The 21,449-nt window shown below is 35.9% G+C and overlaps 2 protein-coding genes across 2 annotated transcripts; one reads left to right on the top strand and one right to left on the bottom strand.

The window, feature by feature from the left end:
• Window positions 1–816: 816 nt before the first annotated feature.
• Window positions 817–3,260, top strand: mixl1 (Mix paired-like homeobox). Its single transcript, XM_007253913.4, has 3 exons — window positions 817–1,296; window positions 2,157–2,377; window positions 2,494–3,260. The coding sequence occupies exons 1-3, from the start codon at window positions 1,191–1,193 to the stop codon at window positions 3,142–3,144; spliced, it is 978 nt and encodes a 325-aa protein (XP_007253975.2). The 5' UTR covers window positions 817–1,190; the 3' UTR covers window positions 3,145–3,260.
• A 565-nt stretch (window positions 3,261–3,825) lies between these two features.
• On the bottom strand, window positions 3,826–13,493 carry lin9 (lin-9 DREAM MuvB core complex component). The gene is made up of 15 exons (XM_007253914.4): window positions 13,418–13,493; window positions 11,119–11,151; window positions 10,890–10,981; window positions 9,517–9,621; window positions 9,281–9,411; window positions 9,053–9,178; window positions 8,778–8,935; window positions 7,701–7,834; window positions 7,489–7,614; window positions 7,115–7,216; window positions 6,945–7,025; window positions 6,019–6,144; window positions 5,648–5,830; window positions 4,906–5,003; window positions 3,826–4,300 (listed from the first exon to the last, which is right to left on the bottom strand). Exons 1-15 carry the CDS (start codon window positions 13,446–13,448, stop codon window positions 4,195–4,197), a joined length of 1,632 nt encoding a protein of 543 aa, XP_007253976.1. The 5' UTR covers window positions 13,449–13,493; the 3' UTR covers window positions 3,826–4,194.
• Window positions 13,494–21,449: the final 7,956 nt, after the last annotated feature.

Here is a 21,449-nt window from a genome sequence, read left to right on the forward strand (position 1 = left end):
AATATTTGGTTTGTTCTGTATATATAGAACAATGAAGTTTTAAATGCTTTTATGACTATACTTTGTTATTTATAAAGTTATTATTACTTCCTGTTAGTGCAACAGGTATTGGAATGGTGGGAGGATGTTTATTGTAATTTGTCAGTCAGCCAATAAAGTTGTAAAATCAGCATTAATTTTTATTAATATTACATATATAAATCAAATGTTTGACTATTTTCTTTAAGTCTTAACAACTGTCCCAAACACCCTTAATTTCACCCTATGTGTAAACACATGATTATACAACTGAATTATCATGATCAGTCACAATACAGCTCCAGAAAAAATAAGAGACCACTTAATAGTGATGTTTTACCTTGATTTATCCTAATTAAAAACCTCTGGAATATAATCAAGAGGAAGATGGATGATCACAAGTTATCAAACCAAGCTGAACTGCTTGAATTTTTATACCACCAGGAGTGGTATAAAATTATCCAAAAGCAGTGTGTAAGACTGGTGCATGAAAACTGTAAATAGAAACCAGGGTTATTTCAACAAATATTGATTTCTGAATTTTTAAAACGTTATAAATATGAAATTGTTTCCTTTGCATTATTGAGGTCTGAAAGCTTCTCATTTTCTGCAAATAAACGCTCTAAATGACTTTTTATTTAGAACTTGGGGAGAAATATTTGTATTTTATAAAATAAAACAACAATGTTCATTTTACTCAAACATATACCTATAAATAGCAATATCAGTTGTATATCAGCTGTATTTGACCCACAGGGTGTGGTGGTGTGAGTGGAGGCTGCTCTGGGCCTGTAGAGTGTGTGTGGTAGTAGGTGCTATAAGCAGTGTATAGATTCAGGATGTGAGGAGCCCCTAGAGGCCTGGATCTTCAGCAGCACAGAGCTAAATGTTTGTTCTAGTGATGTGTATTCGAGGAGGAGAGTCCATTACAGTCCCAGATGATGCTGAGGGCCGCTGGTGGATGCCTCATTCACACCTCCAGCCCATCAGGCCCGGGGGACAATGCGGTCTGAGGCCTGGCCTGCTGCCGGTGCGGTGCTAGCCGCTGATTATCACACTTCTCCCCCTCACTTTGATCACCCTCAGGTGAGCGCCGGCCCGACCTGTATAAAGGGGCTCCTCTCCACAGACAGGACACTCGTTCAGTCTCAGTTGAGCTCGGATAAAGACGGATGGCCATGTCGACCCTGCACGGTAAACTCCTGCCCGGAGACTTCACCCACTTCCAGACCTTCACAGCCGGAGCTCTGGAGAGGAGGACAAACATCCAGCTAGCAGGTTAGTCACCACCCCACACTGAGGACAGGCTGATACAGCCCAGCTCTTCTCTCAGAAACAGCCTGAATAACATTTATTAATACAGGAGAAAACCTCTCTACATTGGCTTAATTATTTATTTATAAAAACTCTTTAAAATATTTCATTATTTTCTATAGTTTTTTGAAGGATTTTCTAGCTAAACGTCTGTATGTGGTGCTCTACCCTGTGGAAGATTATGGAAAAAAATGTATCATGGCCCTATTTTCTTTAAAATGTACCAATGATATTTGTTTTTAATATGAATAATATTAACAAAATGAGGAAATTGACAATTTACACTAAAAAAAACAACAACAAAAAAATATGTATGTGGCTATGGCACACAAAGATAGACATCACGATGTCAAAAAAACATTTCTTAGTTTAAAGGGTTAATTCCCTATTTTAAATAATAATAATAATAATAATAATAATAATATTGCTACATTTTAAGTAATCTAACCACGAGAACATCTTACCATATGCAGTCCCATTGCAACAAGGCAAGCAAACCACTCAAGGGCCTGGGGCCCCCAGACAACAGCTGGTTTAAGTATAGTGATAGTTGGTATGGAAATAATGCTGTTTGATTTACGTTGCAAATGTTTAAACATTACTATGTTTAATACCAATGTGTGTCCATTTAGTTTGGGACCCCTAAATGCCTTGAAACGACCCTGCTTCTATATTTCCACAGGGCAGAAAATAAAGAGTTTTTCTAAATTAAATTGATTAAACTCTGTAGAGAGATGTCAGATAAAGTCTAGATAAATGTCAGACATTAATCCCACCACATTATAAGTGTACCTTACGTCACTCTGACTTTCTTTTCTTGACAGACTGCAGCCTGCAGGACCGAGTCAGGTTGGTGAACCAAAGCAGGCCAATGGAGCCCAGAGTGGACAGCATGGCCCTGCTGACCCATCGCAGAAAAAGAACAAACTTCACACAGCAGCAGATTGAAGTCCTGGAGAAAGTGTACTCAGACACCAAATATCCAGATATTTATTTAAGAGAAAGACTGGAGACACTGACTGGTTTACCAGAGTCTAGAATTCAGGTAAGAACATCACGTTTCATAGTTGTTCCTGATCCCAGCTCAAGATTCCTATTAAAGTTGTAAGAGTTACTCTATATTCAGGCTAAAAATAAAACATTTTTTTCTTTTCTTAAAAGGTGTGGTTCCAGAATCGACGTGCCAAGTCCAGACGTCAAGTAGGGACGCCCATTCCAATGAAGCCCAAAGCAAATGTCCAGATAATGACCAAAGCACCTGCAGCCCCTTTCTCCCAGCAGCAAACTCAGCCTGCTCTTCAGCGGATGGCCACCTTCGCCCTGAGGGACTCCTTCTCTCAGCCAATGATCAGCACAGAACAGATGCACCGCCGGGCCACAGACCACAGCTACGACCCCACTGCCATATCAGGCTTGTTTGGTACAGCTGAGGAAACCATCAAAACAGAACAGGCTAAGCCAGACATGTCACTCTGCACAAACCTCTATCAGTACCACAGAGTAAACGTGCCGGCTCAACACAAACCATCATCTGCACCTAAACACATGCTGGTGGATTACGATAATTTCCCTCCCAACAGAACAATCGGCCCTGATATGAAGGTCATCATTCCTCCTATTCCAACGCAGATGAATTTCAGCAGGTCATCACCCAAACAGCTCACCTGCCCAGTGCAGCATATGCCAGCCAAAGCCCAGCCCGACAGTTTTGGTCATTTTTCACCAATCCAAGGCAGTGACTCAGGAGAGTTTTCTGACTCTGACTCTGACTGGGAGATGGAAGCCATGGCTGGTTTTGCTGGTTTTATGTAGTACAGTACATCTGATATTCGGACTGTTGTCACCCCAACCCCCACCACCAAAAAAAAAAGTTTCAGATTTGGAAAGAGTTATTTATTTTATATTTAAATAGTTGCACTGTATCACTGTTGGAAAAAAATATATATAATAAAAGAATTCAAAAATGTACAAAAGTCTTTGCCTTACTACAAAAATGCAAGAAAACTATTTTCTGGTGTTTGGCATTTAATAGAAATGAACAAAATGTATATACACATTTGCAGTATACAGTTACCAGTTAAATAAAAGCAACTGGTGAAAAACACCTAAAAGCAAAATCCATAAACACTTAAATGAACATACACCAGTGATGTATCTGCAAATATTCCTCAGATGGAGAAATTCAGCCATGGGGACAGAACAATATGATGGGTGCCATCCACACAGCTGTCTGCCATTCCATCTTGGGGACTTTATATAAATCAAATCTGGTTCTTTACAAAAATACTTAAAAGTTGTTATAAAATGTTGACTGACAAGTACAGCCAATGCATTAATAACACGAGTCCACTGTACAATTATCTACAATGTACATTTTTCAAAATGGACAGTACATTTATCTCTGTGGTAGACACTCAAAACTGTACAAGTTGCAAATCAAGTTCCCTTTTTCTAAGGGAGCATAAAAACACCACTCTAAAGTATTTCAGCTTCAAAAAAATAAAAAAGAACCGCAAGTGGAAAATGTAGAATTTGGCAAAAACCTTACAGGAACCAGCCATAAAAATAAAAGGACCGCCAATACGACTAGATTAACATTGGTGAAGGAACATCAAGAAGGATCAATAAATTTAACATTTCTTAAACTGGATGCCTTAGCATATTAACTGGCCATTTGAACAGATCTGCTTGTTTGTCATATTTAACACAGTGTATGGGGGGAACTGCCTGCCGGTTCATGTTTAGTCAGGGAACATTTAAACACCTCTAAACAAAAAGGGGGGGAGAAAAAAAAAAAAGTGGGACAGAGATGGCTCGGAGTCCATGTTTGGAAATAGGAGTTTTGTATAGAATCTGGTTCAGTCACGTTATGTTGGTGTTGTTGGCAGAGAAAGCATGGAGGTTGCCCAGCTGGCTCAGGCCACTCTGGATGTGTGCTACATGGATCTCCACATTATCCTGGAAACAGCTGTGAAGAAAAACATGAAATCAAACGTTTTGTATAAAGAAAGATGTAAGCAAGCTAAATTATTTTATTTAAACTTTAATTTACTTTTAATAAGCAAAAGTGAATGATCCTTTGTATACAGTCAAGAAGCGCAACCCGTTTTCTGCATAGTCTGAAGGACGCAACAGTGTACTTCGCATATGATGGAAAAAAAAAATAGCACTACAAAAAATGTGCCAAAATGATGGGAAACAAGGACTGGGGCAAATTGTTTCCACGTTTTACTGAGAGAGTCTTCATAGGACAGTCACTCAGAGGACACAGCCTACCTCGACTGCAGTCTAAACTTTGGAATGTAGCTACTTTTTAAAACTGAAATCTGAGGACTGGAAATAATTGTAGCTATATTAGTCAGAAAGAAAACGTCACAGGTTAAGCTCAAGCCACTACTCTGGAATCAAAACCATTATAAAAGCATTACTGTGCAAAACAAAAAATAGTACATTTGTAGCTGGACAAGATCAGCAAGGGTATCGTATTAATCATTTAAAAGGAGGTATCAAAACACTAACCGGCATATTTAAATAATTGCATGATGTTCAACAACAACAACAAAAAAATCTTACCTGAGATTAGAAGTGTCTATTGAACTCTTGATGTCGTTCAAGGAATCAGTCAATGCTTTAAATTCAAATGAGTTCAGATCACCTCCTTCTGCTAAGCACTAAACCAGAAGACAAAACACTTTATTAAAAACTTTTTAAAGCGTGGGGGGTGAGGTGAGGAATTGGGAAAAAAAAAAAAAAAAAAACTCAGAATTTTGTAAGAAAGATGGACATAATACAACATAAGAAAATTTTAATTTTCAACACCATTACAGACTACAATTGTGTTTTGAGGCTGATAACCACTACCAAACAAGAATCCACATTAACCTTTTTTTCTTTAGGCAAACTCAAGAGGAAATGTACATTTAATTATCAACCACAATTAAAACACCCAGGCTGAAATCAGTACACCACAGCACATTTTAAATTGTTCAACCAAAAAAATGGAGTTTAATGTTTGTAATGGTTGTGTTTTTTCTTCTAGAACTTTTTTTTTAACGCAGGGTACAAAAAGAAAATTCACACTGGTAGGTATGTCATGGAAATTAAGAAGAGGAGACACTGCATCTACTCAATAGGATTTATTTTAATCCAATACTGGATACACCGATTGAACTCGCCAAGTCTGTTTTTGGTGTACCTTAGTAACAAAAATATATATATAAATCCAGCTTCACACAACAGACCTCAGTAGAGTATGTCTAAACTACAAATACAACGTGAAACTCTGCCTCATGATACTCTGCCTCATGATGCTCACCCTGATCTGCAGCAAGATGGTAGTAAGACGAGAAACAAGCTGAGTAAGGCCAGGGCTCTGGACACGCTGTTCCCCATCCGGCAGTGCATTGCACAACCTCATTACGTCCTCGGCTTCATTCTCGCAGCGCCTCCGCAGCTCACTTGGCTGATCTGCAGGCTGCATGCCTTGATCTGGAGCCAGCTGTCAAGCAAAATTCACAACAGCAGGAATGAGTTGCTTAAAGTCAACACTGAAGCAAAGTCTGAGTATTGTAAAAAAAAAAAAAATTGAAGGTCAGTGCAATTAAATAGACATAATTTTTTATGATCATGTCCAACCGATTTTGTGAAGCAGTTTTTTTTTTTTTTTTAAAGAAAGTTTGCATTTACCTCATAGCAGAATTGTTGAACCTCATGCAGGACTTTGTTCAGGTCTTTATTAAGCTGCTCCAGGTCTAGAACAGTGGTTGCATATCTCTTCTGAAAGTCCAAACCTATTTGCATGGAGTAGGACTTCTGTGGGAGACAAGTTATAAAAACATTTTACGATCACACTACAAACTGGGAAAATGTACAAATACATCCACACAGCATTCTTGTAACACTGGAAAAATGGCATTTTTTGCCCCTGGGCTCCCCCTACGGTTTGAAAGTGTGTTACATGCCTTGATCCACTACTAAAAGGCATGTTTACAGGTAGAGTAGAGACACAATAGAGCAGAACATGAATAACAAACAATTGAATTAAATAAAGAAACCAAATATCTGATTCAAATAATTTACAAACCACAGCACTATGTAAAAATAAAATATTCCACCAGAAAGCTTGGAGGGAAAAACAATCCAATCCAATTACTGGTTGCAGTTGCGCTCAAGCATTAAGAGAATTAGTAGCTTTTTTTTTTTTTTTTTTTAAACTAAACTGAATTGTTGAACAATCTACACACTCACAGCACATTTTATGTAATCATGTCCTTATAAGGAGAATATAAGGACACGCCACACAGCAAAGGTCTACCAGCTGGAACAAAGCAAAAGAAAGGCACAAACTAACTAGGTAATTACATAGGCTAAGCTTAACCTGAATCCTAGGTATTACATAGTATTACACTTGTTAATTTAATATTTAATACACATACTTAATAAACTATTTTAGCTACTGTAAAGTATTTAGTAACTGCAACAAAATATTTTTTTTTATGTGAGAATGAAGAATTTAAGTGTATGGCCTTTAGGGTTTAAAATTTACAAAGGGGAACATAAAAACAGTGCAAAACTACCCCCCGAATAATATTAAACAAACAAACACACTGTACCAGTTTTTCAGCTTCGGTATTCATCTCCTTTAGATGCTTTATGTGTTCCTTCTTGATCATGAGAATTTTAGACAATCGTGTCTGAAAGAAAAAAAGAAAAGAAAGATATTCAGACTGAACTATACCCATTTTAAAAATATGCATATATAAGTATCTAAAAAGATACTCACCACCTGTACAAGAAATTTGACAGGAAATCCTCCCAGTGTGTCTCCATCACTTCCAGTCAGTTTACTCCGCCAAGGGGACTGACTGAAGAGAGGGTCATTGTCCTGTAAACAGGTATGGGTAAAAAAAAAAAAAAAAAAAAAAAATCATAACTGACAATAATATCATAGAACATTATCTCTTACAAAATAAAAGAACAAAATTTAACCTTACATGAGGTTATACCCCTTTTTTTATTTTTTTTTTACTGAAGAGTAACGAAATACTTAATGTAACAGATTGGCCACATGTGTCCAGAACTGATACTAAATGTAATCTCCAGATTGTGTTATTGGGAAAAGGATGTGAACTAGAGAGTTAATAAATTTCTCATTACCATTAAAATGGGTTGGGTTGACGCAGGATATGCCCCTCGTGGAGGAGTCAGAAAGTTCTGGAAGCGAGATGGTCGCTGTTTCTGGGCGAAGGCTGATATGGGCATTGTTTCATGAGGTTCATTACTCTGTAAAAAGATTAAATATATAGAATTCAGATTTCCAGGATTTTTTATTTGTAAATAGAGTTAACAGCAAAATCTAAATATCCTACCAGCACTTCGTAGTCTGGAACCGTATGTGTGCCAAGTCCACTTCTGTCAAAGGTCACACGATACGTTGCTGCACTTGTATCCACTGCATCAATCTGTCCAGTAAACAGGCCATCATGGAGTCCCCTGAGCCGAGCTAAGGCACATAAATATCAGCATGTCTTAATTCAATACACTTTGGTAACAATGTGGTTCTGGTTTGGTCTCTGGCAACTGGTGTTAAATCAATAAAAGCTAAATGTTGTATTTTGTACAAAAAAATGCAACACACATCGTAAAGGAGAAAAGGAGTGCCAAATTACATTTAGTTAAGAGACTCAATTTAAACTGCCTTGTTCTTCAGGACTAAGCTTAATGTTTGGAAAAATGTAATTAAAAAAATATTTTGTATATGGCTTCGAGTGGTACAGCACTGCTGCAATGATCGTGGCTGACCCCCAATGGGGTGGCTGACCCGTTCATAGCTTGCCATCAGCAGCAGTTTGAAAAGATGCGGTGGGTGCCTTCACATGTATTGGAGGAGGCATGTACTAGTCTTAACCATCCTGGTGTTGGGGAATCACTGGTGATAGGGGGAGTCCTAATGAGTGGGTTGGTATATATAAGTATATATTGTACAGATTACAGTGTGACAAACAGTAAACAGGTTTTTAACTTTTTGAAGCATTACATTAAAAAATGTGCACAGATTTTAATAGGAAAGGGAAGGAATGTGAGGGGGGGGGCTATTAAACAATGTTAAAGGGACTATTAATAAAAGGGTAAAATGGAAATAGCTACCCACTGATATGAGTATATTCAGTATTGATTCATTAAAAGGCATAAATGTCAGTTTTAAAACTGAAAACGAATAACAAATCATTAGATGACAGCCTTGTTCAAAAGAGTTTAGGACTGCAGAGAACAACACAGTCAGCCTATGGAGTGCCATAGTAATTTTCATTTAGTTCTTATTTGAGGCTCAGTCTAGGTTTGAGTATATAAATATACACAATTGTTGCTTACTAGCTGAATTTTTAAAATCAGACAAAAAAAAAAATAATAATAACACAAAAATAAAATATGAAATCTAATCTCACCTGTGACTTTAGTGCCAATGACTAACGGCAAAGGAATCTCATCTGGCAGATCTTTACAAAGAGATATGTCTGTGATCTTTCTCTGTTGCAACAATCGCATCTTTTGCCTCTTCTGCTTCAGTGCTGTTCGCTCCTCAGCAAAAAACGCAGAGGAACATCTGAGAAATATGAAGTCACAGTTATACATTTCTATACATTTAGCTGTATGTATAATGGCTAAGAGAAAAAGCTACAAATAATCTACATTCTACACAGTCTATAAAGCATTAGTGAACCTTCTGGGTTTGCCCATTAGGCGTCTGATGGTTCCCCATTCCACTCTAGTCAGTTTCCTGGTCTTTAGGTTAGGGAAAGACTCCTTCAGGCACAGACAGAAGTCATTGTCACCCTCAAATAAGGGCCTGAGAAGAAAAAAAAAAAAAGAATACTTTGTTAAAGCACACTAAAGTAGCTCCCGTGAACAGCATCTCAATATTAACCCTTAAATGCATGGTATCACTTACTTGTCAATATTAGAATAGAACCACTCATAGATGCACCACTTGTGAGCTTTGGGCAGTTTAAGCAGGTTTCGTAATCTCAGTCCAATCTTCTGTGAGGTTCTTTTGTCTGGTGTTGTGACATTTGCAAGTTTCTGCAATAAAAAGGACAAACATTTTTATTTATTATAACTATTACATTACTAGCCCCATCGTGTTATTTGAGATAGAGATGTCAACATCTGAATTTGTCAGCTAACCTGAGGCACAGTGGTCACTCTCTGGCTCCGCCGCGGGGATCTTGAAGCGACTGTTCCCTCCTCCTCCTCAGAGGAAAAGCGACTCCTCTTCGAGCTTCTTGTCGGCTGAGTGTATAATCGGAGAGGAATATAAATCACCAAAAAACATCACTGAGATTATACATGCAGGCCTAATCTTTCTGAACGTACGGGAAGCAATACCTGGCAAAACACATTTATCTTTACTGCTGTGACACAAAAACTTAAAACTCAGCAAGGACTTGCTAATGAGTTCATTAGGTTGGGTCAAGTGTGCCGGAAGCAGGGTAAGCACTAAAATATTTGACAGTTTGCCTTAAGGACCAGAGTCTAGGATCACTGCTATAGGGCGACCCTACATGTATTTAATAACAAATGTATACTAGGACAATGAAAAATAGTGGTTTGAACATTACATTTTGGTCACCTTACAACCACAAACTTAAATGCATCTTATTAAGATTTTAATTAATGGACAAACACAAAGTAGCACCCAGTTGTAACGTGGATCAGAAATGATTCATGGTTTTCAAAAGTGTTTAGCATCCCCCGCCCCTTTTTTTGTTGCATTGAGAACAAAAAAGTTAAACTTTGCTCTCATCTGACTACAGCACCTTCTTTTGCACCACGTTTACTGTATCTCCTACACGACTTGTGGCTACATACATTACACACAGTTGTTACACACTAACTTATTTAGTGACTTTTAAAGGAAACTGATTGCACAGGATTTTATTTAGGCGTTTTAAAATATAGGGGGCTTAATAAACATTACACGTTCAGATTTTTATTTCATAAAACTTTTCAAAACCATGCATCATTTTCGTTCCACTTCACAATTATGTGCTACTTTGGGTTTGTCCATCACTTAAAATCTCAATAAAATATATTTAGGTTTGTGGTTGTAAGGTGACAAAATGTGAATACTTTTGTAAGCCACTTCAAGTACAAATATGGGTATTTAAATATATCCAGAACAAACAAAACAAGACAACAAAACTGAGACATGCATACCAAACCACAAATATGCACACATTAATCTATATAATTTATCAACCACATAAATATAACCAAAGACTATGTTCATGTTAAATCTCAAATCAATTTGTTTTTCTTTAAACTCAGATCAGATTTGGCCAACTTGACGATTAATATCTATATATGTAAGTGGAACATGCCTGTAATGTAAACAATCTTTCCCTGAATCAGCATGCATGCACGCACATCAGCTCCACATACAAGAAACAGGACTCATTATGGTACGTCTGCCTGGTCATCTAAGTGTACCTTAAATAATCAGGCAAATAAAACTTAGTCTATTTCTATTTAAACAAGCAACCGGACAAGCCACTTACCGTTTCCATAGACGTGTAGCTGCTCCTTCCCCTGGTGTTCTGAGATTTTGGTAGGTTGTTTTTCTCATTTAAAGTGTTTGACAAACTTCCTTCTACAAAGACATATAACCGCAAAGAGGAATGTGCAGTTAACTGAATAACAGTAATCACATATTTAATATAATTACTTTATTTGCATTTGCATATGTATGCAGCTGCTTAGAAATATTAAACCTTTAAGTGCAATTACCTTTAAGACTGACAAGAGCTTTCGCTGAAGAGCCTGTAAATAAAATAGGGGGAAAAAAAAGAAATTCTCTAAACAGGAAAAATAAACAGTGATCTGTAGAACAAGATTTTAAAATCTGATACATGTTTACAGCTAAACATATAAACACTAGAACGGGCAATTAAATTTAGCACCTGATATTAAGGTGCTATATCATTTTTGAATCATGTTTGGAACTCAAGGTTTTGGCAAACTGACTAGATAAATTAGCACCTAATACCTGATGAACTTCAGGGGATGGGTTTACTGTTTTAAATCCCTTAGACGCAAAAATATTTCTGGAATAAAATGTTACCATTAATTGGGAAGAAATAAAATAAAATGCCATAATTTCTGCATAGCACATTTCATAATTATGATAAACTGGAGTTATGCATTAAACAAAACAAACAAAAAAAAGACAATTAGAACTTGGAAACCTTCATTTTTGCATATAGCTTTACCTACTATGTTCAGCAAAGATATTAAATATATGTTCGCAGCATGTTAAATTATTAGATTCTGTTTTTGTCTTCTTTTTTTTAAGTGATCTATAATTACAATTACAATATTATTGGGCATCTCAGTTTTTACTTTTTACTTGTCGGTTTTACTTGTCATTTGAAGTAAATCCTCTTACTCTGAGACATAAATATAATCTAATAGGATTACATAGTAAAAATGTAAATATTGGCTAGCATTATTATTATTAGCACTATTGTTATTAATTTCTTATTACTACTACTACCCTCTTAACAGGTCTAATAAGCTAGCTGGTCAGACCTGTAGGCTGGGTGTTGTAGCTACAGCGCTGCTGTAAAGTAAATGGACCCTTTATGAGGAGGACAGGCGGCTGTGTGTGTTTGTAAGGTGTGCCAGCTGCTCCTCTAACAACCTGTAGTAAGAAATAAACCTATACTGTGACTAATAACGGCTCGCACAGTTTGATTTCGAGCTGATTTTAGCACAGCCAAGACTTCCAGCACACAGTAACGTTAGCTAACATTATAAAAACAGAGAGACACAGAGTAGCTACACTGATACTCCAGAGCTAACAGCCCAGAAAACAACCGGGGGTGTTCCGTCGAGATGCGCTACTCATCGAAACATGCTTCTTAAATACACTACGCATGCGCTGACCTAATGGAAATTAATAATACATAATAATACTTGTTATTTAAATATATGTATATTTCTCCTGTTTTTTTTTATTATAAATCTGTTTTTTTCTGTGCATTTAACAACCTGGACTCACCTTCATTGTACAAAAGTGTAAATGGAAATTAATAATACATATAATAGATCTTATTAGAAAATAAAAATTCGTGTTTCATTATAAATCTGTTTGGAGTTTTTGTGCATTAAACAACCTGGACTAACTTTCATTGCACAATAGTGTAAATGGAAATGAATAATACATACAATAATTATTATTAAAGAAAATACATATACAAAAGCAGATTTTAAAAGACCTCTCATTGCCATAATGTTACCATGATACAGTAATTTATGCTATCCAAATATACTAACTAGCTACAGCTACTGAAAAAAATGCTCTAATATGGTGCTTCTTTTGTATTGTTGGAGTTAAATAGAGTAGCACGATTTGACAAGGTAGCACAATTTGCCATAACACCGGCCACAGCTAACGTAACTAACAAACTAAAGCGTAACCTACAGACGAGACCCTACAGCAGTGTAGGTGAAAAACAGCGCTTTATAAAGAGCTTTAGTGAGAGAACAAGGAATCTAAGAGCAGTTAGGAGCACCATTATCTCTGTTTATCTGTATTCAGCTGAGAGTGACCCCCTGATAAAGAGCTTTAGCTACACAGCCGAGCAGCAGCAGCTGTCACCGACCTGCGGAGATCAGAGAGACACACAGAGCCCCTCAGACACCGGGATCAACTCACACAGCCCCCCGGCTCTCAAACACACAAACACCCAGCCCCGCTCCCAGCTCCTCCCAGCCCCGAGCAGCCGCTCCGCTCACCGGGAGAGTCCTAATCACTCTGTTTACCGGCGGGTCGGAGAGAAAGTACAGCTGAACTGCTTTATTTATAGCTCTGAGCCGGGGCTAGCCCGGCTAGCAGCTAGCACCTAGCAGTTAGCATCGCTGCTAACTAGCACTGAGGTGAAGTTACTACAGCTCAGAGACCCGGCGCCTTCACAGCCCGACACAGACCTCAACAAGCCCCCAACCGCTTATAATCACAAACCGCCCGCAAGATAGTCTGAAACGCGGTCTGTAGACCACAGCAGAGCCCGGGTTTACTACTCACTCTCGTCCAGCAGCTGCTCCAGCTCCGCCATCTTGAAGGAGCCGCGCCGCTTTTCAAAGCCCGAATGACGCGAAGCATTCTGGGACAGAGACTCAGGAGAGGGCCGTTCAAACCCCCTTACAGACTGTAATATTATTATAATATACAGCCTACAGTTCAAACCCCCTTACAGACTGTAATATTATTATAATATACAGCCTACAGTTCAAACCCCCTTACAGACTGTAATATTATTATAATATACAGCCTACAGTTCAAACCCCCTTACAGACTGTAATATTATTATAATATACAGCCTACAGTTCAAACCCCCTTACAGACTGTAATATTATTATAATATACAGCCTACAGTTCAAACCCCCTTACAGACTGTAATATTATTATAATATACAGCCTACAGTTCAAACCCCCTTACAGACTGTAATATTATTATAATATACAGCCTACAGTTCAAACCCCCTTACAGACTGTAATATTATTATAATATACAGCCTACAGTTCAAACCCCCTTACAGACTGTAATATTATTATAATATACAGCCTACAGTTCAAACCCCCTTACAGACTGTAATATTATTATATACAGCCTACAGTTCAAACCCCCTTACAGACTGTAATATTATTATAATATACAGCCTACAGTTCAAACCCCCTTACAGACTGTAATATTATTATAATATACAGCCTACAGTTCAAACCCCCTTACAGACTGTAATATTATTATAATATACAGCCTACAGTTCAAACCCCCTTACAGACTGTAATATTATTATATACAGCCTACAGTTCAAACCCCCTTACAGACTGTAATATTATTATATACAGCCTACAGTTCAAACCCCCTTACAGACTGTAATATTATTATAATATACAGCCTACAGTTCAAACCCCCTTACAGACTGTAATATTATTATAATATACAGCCTACAGTTCAAACCCCCTTACAGACTGTAATATTATTATTATATACAGCCTACAGTTCAAACCCCCTTACAGACTGTAATATTATTATATACAGCCTACAGTTCAAACCCCCTTACAGACTGTAATATTATTATAATATACAGCCTACAGTTCAAACCCCCTTACAGACTGTAATATTATTATAATATACAGCCTACAGTTCAAACCCCCTTACAGACTGTAATATTATTATAATATACAGCCTACAGCTCAAACCCCCTTACAGACTGTAATATTATTATAATATACAGCCTACAGTTCAAACCCCCTTACAGACTGTAATATTATTATAATATACAGCCTACAGTTCAAACCCCCTTACAGACTGTAATATTATTATATACAGCCTACAGTTCAAACCCCCTTACAGACTGTAATATTATTATAATATACAGCCTACAGTTCAAACCCCCTTACAGACTGTATTATTATAATATACAGCCTACAGTTCAAACCCCCTTACAGACTGTAATATTATTATAATATACAGCCTACAGTTCAAACCCCCTTACAGACTGTAATATTATTATAATATACAGCCTACAGTTCAAACCCCCTTACAGACTGTAATATTATTATAATATACAGCCTACAGTTCAAACCCCCTTACAGACTGTATTATTATTATTATATACAGCCTACAGTTCAAACCCCCTTACAGACTGTAATATTATTATATACAGCCTACAGTTCAAACCCCCTTACAGACTGTAATATTATTATAATATACAGCCTACAGTTCAAACCCCCTTACAGACTGTAATATTATTATTATATACAGCCTACAGTTCAAACCCCCTTACAGACTGTATTATTATTATTATATACAGCCTACAGTTCAAACCCCCTTACAGACTGTAATATTATTATATACAGCCTACAGTTCAAACCCCCTTACAGACTGTAATATTATTATATACAGCCTACAGTTCAACCCCCCTTACAGACTGTAATATTATTATATACAGCCTACAGTTCAAACCCCCTTACAGACTGTAATATTATTATATACAGCCTACAGTTCAAACCCCCTTACAGACTGTAATATTATTATAATATACAGCCTACAGTTCAAACCCCCTTACAGACTGTAATATTATTATAATATACAGCCTACAGTTCAAACCCCCTTACAGACTGTAATATTATTATTATATACAGCCTACAGTTCAAACCCCCTTACAGACTGTATTATTATTATTATTATATACAGCCTACAGTTCAAACCCCCTTACAGACTGTAATATTATTATATACAGCCTACAGTTCAAACCCCCTTACAGACTGTAATATTATTATAATATACAGCCTACAGTTAAAACCCCCTTACAGACTGTAATATTATTATTATATACAGCCTACAGTTCAACCCCCCTTACAGACTGTAATATTATTATAATATACAGCCTACAGTTCAAACCCCCTTACAGACTGTAATATTATTATAATATACAGCCTACAGTTCAAACCCCCTTACAGACTGTAATATTATTATTATATACAGCCTACAGTTCAAACCCCCTTACAGACTGTAATATTATTATAATATACAGCCTACAGTTCAAACCCCCTTACAGACTGTATTATTATTATTATATACAGCCTACAGTTCAAACCCCCTTACAGACTGTAATATTATTATTATATACAGCCTACAGTTCAAACCCCCTTACAGACTGTAATATTATTATAATATACAGCCTACAGTTCAAACCCCCTTACAGACTGTAATATTATTATAATATACAGCCTACAGTTCAAACCCCCTTACAGACTGTAATATTATTATAATATACAGCCTACAGTTCAAACCCCCTTACAGACTGTATTATTATTATTATATACAGCCTACAGTTCAAACCCCCTTACAGACTGTATTATTATTATTATATACAGCCTACAGTTCAACCCCCCTTACAGACTGTAATATTATTATAATATACAGCCTACAGTTCAAACCTCCTTACAGGCTGTAATATTATTATTATTATATACAGCCTACAGTTCAAACCCCCTTACAGACTGTAATATTATTATAATATACAGCCTACAGTTCAAACCCCCTTACAGACTGTAATATTATTATAATATACAGCCTACAGTTCAAACCCCCTTACAGACTGTAATATTATTATAATATACAGCCTACAGTTCAAACCCCCTTACAGACTGTAATATTATTATAATATACAGCCTACAGTTCAAACCCCCTTACAGACTGTAATATTATTATAATATACAGCCTACAGTTCAAACCCCCTTACAGACTGTAATATTATTATAATATACAGCCTACAGTTCAAACCCCCTTACAGACTGTAATATTATTATAATATACAGCCTACAGTTCAAACCCCCTTACAGACTGTATTATTATTATTATATACAGCCTACAGTTCAAACCCCCTTACAGACTGTATTATTATTATTATATACAGCCTACAGTTCAACCCCCCTTACAGACTGTAATATTATTATAATATACAGCCTACAGTTCAAACCCCCTTACAGACTGTAATATTATTATATACAGCCTACAGTTCAAACCCCCTTACAGACTGTAATATTATTATAATATACAGCCTACAGTTCAAACCCCCTTACAGACTGTATTATTATTATTATATACAGCCTACAGTTCAAACCCCCTTACAGACTGTATTATTATTATTATATACAGCCTACAGTTCAACCCCCCTTACAGACTGTAATATTATTATAATATACAGCCTACAGTTCAAACCTCCTTACAGGCTGTAATATTATTATTATTATATACAGCCTACAGTTCAAACCCCCTTACAGACTGTAATATTATTATAATATACAGCCTACAGTTCAAACCCCCTTACAGACTGTAATATTATTATAATATACAGCCTACAGTTCAACCCCCCTTACAGACTGTAATATTATTATAATATACAGCCTACAGTTCAAACCCCCTTACAGACTGTAATATTATTATAATATACAGCCTACAGCTCAACCCCCCTTACAGTATTATTATTATTATATACAGTCTACAGTTCAACCCCCCTTACAGACTGTAATATTATTATAATATACAGCCTACAGTTCAAACCCCCTTACAGACTGTAATATTATTATAATATACAGCCTACATTTCAACCCCCCTTACAGACTGTATTATTATTATAATATACAGCCTACAGTTCAAACCCCCTTACAGACTGTAATATTATTATAATATACAGCCTACAGTTCAACCCCCCTTACAGACTGTAATATTATTATAATATACAGCCTACAGTTCAACCCCCCTTACAGACTGTAATATTATTATAATATACAGCCTACAGTTCAAACCCCCTTACAGACTGTAATATTATTATAATATACAGCCTACAGCTCAACCCCCCTTACAGTATTATTATTATTATATACAGTCTACAGTTCAACCCCCCTTACAGACTGTAATATTATTATAATATACAGCCTACAGTTCAAACCCCCTTACAGACTGTAATATTATTATAATATACAGCCTACAGTTCAACCCCCCTTACAGACTGTATTATTATTATAATATACAGCCTACAGTTCAACCCCCCTTACAGACTGTATTATTATTATTATTATTATATACAGCCTACAGTTCAACCCCCCTTACAGACTGTAATATTATTATATACAGCCTACAGTTCAAACCCCCTTACAGACTGTAATATTATTATATACAGTCTACAGTTCAACCCAGTTCAATCAGAATACTACCTTAGCTTAATCTCCAACTCCACAAACCCCCAGAACTTCTGGAAAAATGTAAATTCCCTTAAAAAGAACTCCAATCCCTTTCGTACCAGGGCTTTAGTGGATGATCAGCTGATCTCAGATCAGAAGGAACTCTGTCAGGTTTTTAACTCTCACTTTGCTGCAGCTGGTCACATATTTGATAACACTAATACAAATCCATTATTAAATCAAACTGATCTCAACCCTATTGTTTTTAAAAGCCATGGTCTCTTCTCACTCCAGCCCTTCTCTCCATACATAGTTGCTAATGTCCTGCTGAAAATTAATCCACGAAAAGCTACTGGAGATGGACCCCTTTTTCCTGCGTCTTGCAGCTCCAGTTATTTTAGACTATATTTTATATATTTTTAATCTCTCAGTTTTATCTTGCAGAATTCCCAGGGTCTGGAAAACAGCTCATGTGATTCCTCTGCATAAAGGTGGTGAGGCAACAGAGTTGAACAATTATAGGCCAATTTCAAAATTATCATGTCTAGCAAAAATTTTGGAATCTCTAGTGAACAGCCAACTGAAATCATTTCTTAATGAAAATTCTATTTTATCCAATTATCAGTCTGGTTTTAGAGAAGGACACAGCACTATCTTTGCTGTAACACTGGTTTTAAATGATCTGTATTCAGACTTAGACAGGAAGAAACACTGTGCAGCTGTTTTTATTGATTTAACGAAAGCTTTTGATACAGTTGATCACACTCTTCTTTTAAGAAATCTAAAAAAGATTGGCTTTGATGCAAAAGCTCTTGAATGGTCCTAAAACTACCTCACAGACAGACAACAATGCACAGCATTCAATAATTATAAATCAGATTTCCAAGCTATTTCTAAGGGCGTCCCCCAAGGTACCATTCTGGGTCCAGTTTTATTTAATATATACATTAATGATATTGCTGCCTCTGTTTCTTCCTTAGATTGCAAAATACACCTTTATGCAGATGACACAATCTTATATTGCTCAGCTGATTCTATACATGCTGCAGTAATAAAACTACAGAACTCTTTTAATGCTCTTCAGATTGCGCTAAATAATCACAAACTAGTTTTAAATGCTAAGAAAACTAAGTTAATGCTGTTTTCCAGATCTCTTAATAGTGACGTTAATTGTGTAAATTTTACTACCCTGGCAGGATCCACCATTGAAAGAGTTACAGAATATAAATATCTCGGCATATGGCTGGATGAGAAACTCACTTTTAAACCTCACATTAATAAACTAGTCAGTAAATGTAGACAGAAGCTGGGTTATTTATATAGAAATAAAGCTTGTTTCCCCATGCACGCTAGGAAAACAATTGTTGAGGCAACCCTTTTATCTGTTCTAGACTATGGTGATGTCATTTATAAATATGCCTCCGCCAGTTCCCTCAAATTATTGGATCCAGTATATCACTCTGCTCTAAGGTTCATCACTGGCGACCCTTATAGAACTCATCACTATGATCTGTACAGAAAAGTTGGTTGGCCTCCATTAGCTGCACGAAGGGAAATGCACTGGTTAATTTTAATTTATAAAACACTCTCCGGTCATATGCCAGAATACATCACTTCATTGATAAATTTTAATAACAGTAATTATCAGACTCGCTCCAGTGGTTGGATCAGCTGCCAGGTACCGAGAGTTTTTACTGAACTGGGAAAATCTGCTTTTAGCTACAGTGCACCGGCGAGCTGGAACTCACTACAGGAAACACTAAAACTCAGCTCACTGGTGTCACTCAATCATTTTAAACTTTTAATATCTAACCACCTTCAGACAGCCTGTACCGGTTTTACTCAATCTTAATTATTTATTTTACTTCATGTTTTAGTTCTCTTTTTTTAAAAATATATTTATATTACTTTTATTTATTTTATATAATTTATTTATTTGTATATTTATTTATTTTTATTTATTTTATTATTTTTGTTTTTGTATTTGCTTTCTTATAATTATTTTATTTTAATATATATATATTTTTTAATTATGTTTTATCAGTAATACTGTTATTATATATTTTTAATTATATATATTTTTTTATTTTATTCTTATTACTAAATAGTTTTATTTTTTAGTTTCAGTTTTATTCTTCTGTTTCATAAATATTAAATATTTGCTTTTAATTTTGCTTTTTCAATCACTATTGTATTTGCTCGGCTACATTGAAAATGAGGGTCACCCTCAACGTACTTCCGAGTTTAAAATAAAGGTTTAAAAAAAAAAAAAAAAAAAAAAAAAAAACCCTTACAGAATGTATTATTATTATTATATACAGTTCCTATCTATCTATCTATCTATCTATCTATCTATCTATCTATCTATCTATCTATCTATCTATCTATCTATCTATCTATCTATCTATCTATCTATCTATCTATCTATCTATCTATCTATCTATCTATCTATCTATCTATCTATCTATCTATCTATCTATCTATCTATCTATCTATCTATCTCCCAAACCTTTTGTATTTGCATTTTTGTTATACTTACATTTTTCAGATAATCAAACAAACTTTAATAGCAGACAAATATAACCTGAGTAAATATTAAAAAAACACTTTTTAAAAGATGATTTCATTTATAAAGAAAAAAAAAATATCCAAACCAATCTAGCACTTTATTCATGGGAAAGTTCCAAGGCAAAAACACTGTTGACCAAACAGAACACAACGGCCCATCCCACATTAGCCAAAAAACATTCTCAGGACTTTGTGTAAATACTCTTTGTTGACTGACGTGACAAAAGTAGAACTTTTTTTGGAAGGTATGTGTCCTGTTACATCTGGCATAAAAAGAAAAACATAATTTCAGAAAAAGATCACCATACTTAACGTAAAACATGGTGGTGGCAGTGTGAGGGACTGGACAACTTGCTGTAATAGATGGAACCAGGAATTCTGATGTTTACCAGACAATCCTAAAGGAGTTTCTGTCCTCAAGCTCGGGTGTACTTGGGTTCTGCCGCAGGACAATGATCCAAATCAAACAAACAAGTCCACCTCATGCTGGAAAACCCTCCACTGTGTGTGAACTAAAGAAAAAAGCAAAAGAAGAGTGGACCAAAATTCCTCCACAAAGATGTAAAAGACTCGTTGCCAGTTATCGATAAACCTTGATTGCAGTTGTTGCCGCCAAAAGTAGCACAACAAAGTTATTAGGTTTAAACACAGATACATTGGTTTGGATTGTTTTTCCTTTTATAAATACAATTATTTTAAAATGCTTTTTATATTTAGTCAGGTTATCTTTGTCTGATATTAGAGTTTGTTTGATAATCAAAACAATATCAGTGACAAAAAAACTAAATAAATCTGT

This window comes from Astyanax mexicanus, chromosome 1 (assembly GCF_023375975.1).
Source record: "Astyanax mexicanus isolate ESR-SI-001 chromosome 1, AstMex3_surface, whole genome shotgun sequence".
Lineage (NCBI taxonomy): Eukaryota > Metazoa > Chordata > Actinopteri > Characiformes > Acestrorhamphidae > Astyanax > Astyanax mexicanus.

What these genes read in the sequence shown, in the direction of transcription:
- mixl1 (XM_007253913.4), top strand. Translation starts at nt 1,191, where the DNA reads ATGGCCATGTCGACCCTGCACGGTAAACTCCTGCCCGGAGACTTCACC. An exon ending in GACAAACATCCAGCTAGCAG is followed by an intron (nt 1,297 to 2,156) that starts GTTAGTCACCAC and finishes TTTTCTTGACAG; the next exon opens with ACTGCAGCCTGCAGGACCGA. An exon ending in TACCAGAGTCTAGAATTCAG is followed by an intron (nt 2,378 to 2,493) that starts GTAAGAACATCA and finishes TTTTCTTAAAAG; the next exon opens with GTGTGGTTCCAGAATCGACG.
- lin9 (XM_007253914.4), bottom strand. Translation starts at nt 13,448, where the DNA reads ATGGCGGAGCTGGAGCAGCTGCTGGACGAGA. An exon ending in GCTACACGTCTATGGAAACG is followed by an intron (nt 9,622 to 10,889) that starts GTAAGTGGCTTG and finishes TTATACACTCAG; the next exon opens with CCGACAAGAAGCTCGAAGAG. An exon ending in ATAGACACTTCTAATCTCAG is followed by an intron (nt 4,301 to 4,905) that starts GTAAGATTTTTT and finishes TTTTCTTCACAG; the next exon opens with CTGTTTCCAGGATAATGTGG.